Consider the following 5,000-nt stretch of genomic DNA (forward strand, 5'->3'; position numbering starts at 1 on the left):
CATGCTGTTGAAGGTGATCATAATGAAAATTATTATAACAAAATAAAATAAACCTATAGGGTCTATAATTTTTACAAGTTTTTATATACAAGTTTATAACAAGGTCCTGTAAGTATCCTCTGAGATAATTGTCTGTTTAAAGTTTCTTAAGGTGTCAACAATCATGTGTGCAAGTCTGCAGTGTAAGAAGAACTGTACAAATGGATTTGTCACAATCTACTATGGTCCTGACAAGTGCAATGATTGCTGGCAATGCACTGAATGCCAGGAGGGATTAGGTTCATCTGTGGCATGTGGAACAAATGTAACCTATGGCACATCTATTCATTGTGTTGAATGTGTCAGTGGTGTGAATTTCTCTGACAGCAATGGTATTGAACAGTGTCAGCCTTGTGGATTATGTGATGGAAAGCATGAAAGACTAGTTGCAGAATGCACCCCTGAAATGAATGTAATATGTGAATGTCAAGATGGCTATTACCGCAATGAAACAAATGGGCAATGCTTGCCTTGTGCATCTTGTTGTTCAACTGAATTCAAAGGTGACATTCAACAAAGGTGTTCAGATGATGGTGGAAAAATCACAAGAAAATGCAAATTTAACAGCCAAAAACAAACAATCTGTGAATCCCTACGGACAACAACTCCTGATCCCTCATTACTAGTGTCGTCTTCAGAACCTTCAAAGACCATACTAACTGAGATTATCCCTATCAGTGTCACTTCTTCTGAGAGACAAGGAGTCTTAAATGCTTCTGCTAGCAAATCACCAGACCAAACTAACCCGACACCAAACAATACACAAGACTGGCTTTGGGTGACAGCTGCAATAATTGTAGTGGTATACATTGTTATCACCATCAGTTATTTGTTCGTGAGCCAGAAGTGGAAGCAGACTACTAGCTGCTCAAGAAGTGAATCATCCACATCTCGCAGTTGCAGACATCCTCTGTTGGGAGTAGACGATCTTCCTGATCATAGAATCACAAGTCAACCATGTAAGGATAGTACATATTAAAAAGCAGCAAACAATGTGTAAAATTTGGATACTATAACAACAACAACAACAACAACAATAATAATAATAACAATAATAATAATAAAGTATACCCGGTAATTAAAAGTGTAGTGAGAAGTTGTAGTGAGAAGAGGCTAGGCTTTCAGGGGCTCTTGTATGCCCTTCTTGAAGTTATATTTGATTGTAAGGTGAACAGTGAGTTTGCTTCCACAATGAACTTTTCTATATCAGGTTTGCTGACTTCCCACAAGGAAAAAAACATTGTCAATATATTGTTTGCCAACTATTGGTTTTATGATGCTGTTTAAAGAAATCTTTGTCTCAATATTGGCCAGGAAAATATTTGCAAATTAAGCTGCAGCCATTTTTATTTATTTTTAGTACCTGTGGCGGTACCATGGATTTGTAGATAGTTCTTACTGTTGGGGTTTTGGCTTAAGTATTTTTTACTAGCAACCACATGTCTTCTCAGGGGGCTATTTACCTAAGACATTTATGATAGCGCTATAATGATTTACAACACAAAAACAATAATGTACTTTAGGGCTATATATTACACAAAGGCAATTTGAATCTCCTGGAAAACAAAATGCAGCTCAGTTGACAGTTATAGAATAAAGAAGTTACTGCACTACCACACATGCGCAATGCGTGCCTATTTTGATCCTATTATTAGTAGAATTGTGCGTACAGAGAATACATTTTGAAGCAAGAGTCCATGTTTTAACAGGTCAGCAAAACAGAAAGCACATGCAGGCTCCAAAAGGAGATGGTGATGATCCAGAAGTTTGTTTAGGTAAAACTGAGTTTATTCATCACTGTTATTCTAGAAGCTAAGAAACTAGTTATTTGTTAACGACTACACCACACAGGAGGATGCAGGCACCTTCAACATACCTGCAGGTCAAGCATCTTTAAATGTCTAATCCGCAAGGCACAGAAAATTAAGATCCTTTGTTTACAAATTGATATAGAAGTGAGCGCATTTGCAATACATAATATGGTTGTCCTTAAAATGCACCTGCATGACCTCATTTTAGCAAATTTATCATCTGAACTCATTTTATCCATTCGTTTTAGCCTGGTTTACATATAGTCTCCAATACTTTTTTCTGGTGGGCATTCAAAGAGTAGAGGAAAGGTGGTAATCAGCACAAAGGAATTTGGATGTGCTAAAATGAGAGGCGTGCATGAGTAGGCTAGTATTATTCTTACATGATTGCATTACTGGCACTTCTTTGTAATGCAAAAGCCTTTTGAAAGTGGAATGCAAGCATATTTTTCAATGTCATTTCTGGGACAGACCTTCCAGCACTATTCTCACTAGCTGTGGGAGAAATGTCGACTGCCACTTGTTTGAAATCTAAACATTACTTCTGTCAGCATGCAGTTACAAAAAGCAAAATCTCAAGAAAATAATAATAATAATAAAATTGTTTCATAATGCAGAATTTTCATTCTTTATTTAATAAAGAGTAAGGGGGTTCTTCAATTGAAAATAAAATAGTGCAGTCCTAAATCAGGTTTTGACAAAGCACTTAAGACTGATATGACCTGTCTTAAATTCTAGATCCTGTTGCAGAGAGTGCTAGATTTTTTCCCACTTATCCTGATGGTCTACAGACACAAGTAGATCAATCTTGTGTAAGTAATGCAGCATGTACTTCAAATGCCTTGGAAGTTACTAACACTGGTGCTCAAGGTATGTTTTCTCCATATCATATAATTTGTTTGTTGCTGTTTAGGACACATTATGGGATATTGGTTCCCAGCAGGTGATCCCCTCTGAAGGATGTTCCTCACAGAACCCCCATGACAACTCACAACTATCATCTATAGCATTTATCCTATGTGACCAGTTTACTCAGAACCCAAGTGTTGACTATCTAGAGTCAGCACCAAAATACAATGCAAACTTGATGACTATACTTTCTGTGGCCTTATGTGCTGGGACCAAAGGCCTTATTGTGCCTACTGTTAAATTTGCTGCACTCCTCAAGACACTAGGAATGAAATTTGATTTATCCCCATCATCAGCACTGCATTACAGGCCACCTCTCTTCTTCCCTTTCCCTGGAAGGGAAGAAGAGAAACCCTGGGAATGAGTTCTTACCTGAATAGTGATTGGACATCACACAATTAACATTCCAGAAATGACGTTTTACAAATCTGCCTCAAGCAATGGTTAACCCTTTAACACCCAAACCGGCCTAAACCAGCCAGACTTAGTATTTTACTCTGTCTAACACCAGACGATTTTACTTATCAATGGGGAACCTCCGGGAGTCAATGGGTTAATCACTCCTGAAAAACGATGTCCCCATTAAGTGAGCTGCTTCGTGTTCTGTATGATGAATTGTCATGCATTTTATGTACAGATATATTAAACAATTTGGAAATTCTACAATAATTATATTATTTATCATCAACATCATACAGTGACTTATTTTCTTTTCATACATAGTCCCCAAGTCATGTACACATGGCCTCACGAATATTCATCTAATGTGGCCATGTCGTAATTCCTTGGATCAAGCACCAAAAGGTGCAAAATGGTCTGCCTTGTCCCAAACAGACAAGTACAATACCAAGATGCTAGAGGTCCCTTTTCTGCTTCTGCACAAAATCTATCTCAGCCTTGACATAAAAAGAAGTGATGGCAATGACATAAGACAGTTTGCTGATAAACTAGACATCTCTGTTAAAGAATTTGATGGTCTTGAACAAATGGCCAAAGTTAAGCAAGTTACAACTTCAGAAGTCATTCTCAAGGAGGTGTTTGTTGAAAAGCACCCCCCTGGCACTGTGGGTGATTTCATCAGGATAATGAAAGATATGAGAAGGGATGACATCATTTCTTTGATTAATTCATGAAGGGAATAAGATACTGATCTTGTTATCAGATGTAGTGAAGTGCAATGAAAGGTGACTTGTTGATAATTTACTTAATCAATAGTAAACAGAAATTTGATACTAGGATTGAGTAGATATGTTCGGTTACAATTTTGTTTAGAGTAGGATGAAACTGTACTTTGTGCTTCCTGTATTTTTTATTTATATATTTATTACAATTTAATGACAGAATTGGCAGTAATGGCAGTAAAATAAGAGATAACTGTATCTAGAATAACGAGTGAACCTAGTCGTACAAAGTCCTGACTCTGGCTGGGGCAAAGACTCAACCAACCATCAAAAATATCGACTCGACACTTAACAAGTCATAATAGTTGTAATAGTTTATTGAAACACATTTTTGCATTTAAAAATGAATTACAATGTGTATTTACAAAAATCATTAACCCTTTCACTCCCAAGAGTGCCACTCATAGATTTTACCCTGTCTAATGCCAGACGATTTTACTCGTGAATGGAGAACCCCACGGGGGTGAAAGGGTTAAGAAACATACTAGTATTGAATATATACATTATATAAAAATATAGATTGTAAATATTATTATTAAAAGAAATTATTGCACAAGGAAAAAAGCTTCTTTTAAGCCGCTCCGTTCTACTCTTATATAGGGTTCTGTGGGTAGGGTTTCTCAGCGTACGTCCATGGGCGCTCACCCTCCTCATTGTCAGGTGCTTTGAGAGAGGGCCCTTCCCAACAATTTTCTTTAAAGTTCTAATACAAAGGTCATTGCGGCGTACGTGCAACCTTTGGCAGTCAGCAAGTTCACGTGCCCTTCTCTAGGTTTGTTTGGGAAAGATAAAACGAAAAGCTCGTTTCAGGACTCTTTCGAGCTGTTTAGACAAATAGGAAGGAAGATCATAATGCCAAACTACGCAGCTATATTCCAAAATAGAGTGTATCAGACACTTAAATTGAGACTAGGTCAAATGCTGGAGCACCGCTCCGACGTAAAACACGTAGAATATGCAAGCGTTTCGATGCCTTAGCAACTACTGATGCGATGTGTTCAATCCACTTTAAAGGGTAAGTAGGGTCTAGAAAAAGTTTCTCTGAATCGAAAGTTCTTTA

At 37.4% G+C, this 5,000-nt stretch overlaps 2 protein-coding genes across 3 annotated transcripts in view; one reads left to right on the forward strand and one right to left on the reverse strand.

The window, feature by feature from the left end:
• Positions 1-4,504, forward strand: part of LOC138021761 (uncharacterized) — a 10,513-nt gene extending 6,009 nt beyond the window's left edge. For both annotated transcript variants that reach the window (XM_068868764.1, XM_068868769.1), the window contains exons 2-5: positions 143-998; positions 1,749-1,814; positions 2,589-2,720; positions 3,483-4,504. In XM_068868764.1, the coding sequence (XP_068724865.1) occupies positions 143-998; positions 1,749-1,814; positions 2,589-2,720; positions 3,483-3,892 (1,464 nt within the window). In that variant the 3' untranslated portion in view covers positions 3,893-4,504. The remainder of the gene's footprint in view (positions 1-142; positions 999-1,748; positions 1,815-2,588; positions 2,721-3,482) is intronic.
• LOC138021787 (uncharacterized) overlaps positions 1-5,000 on the reverse strand; it is a 34,636-nt gene that overhangs the window by 22,628 nt on the left and 7,008 nt on the right. The window lies entirely within an intron of this gene.

The sequence above is a fragment of the Montipora capricornis genome, chromosome 2 (assembly GCF_036669925.1).
Source record: "Montipora capricornis isolate CH-2021 chromosome 2, ASM3666992v2, whole genome shotgun sequence".
Lineage (NCBI taxonomy): Eukaryota > Metazoa > Cnidaria > Anthozoa > Scleractinia > Acroporidae > Montipora > Montipora capricornis.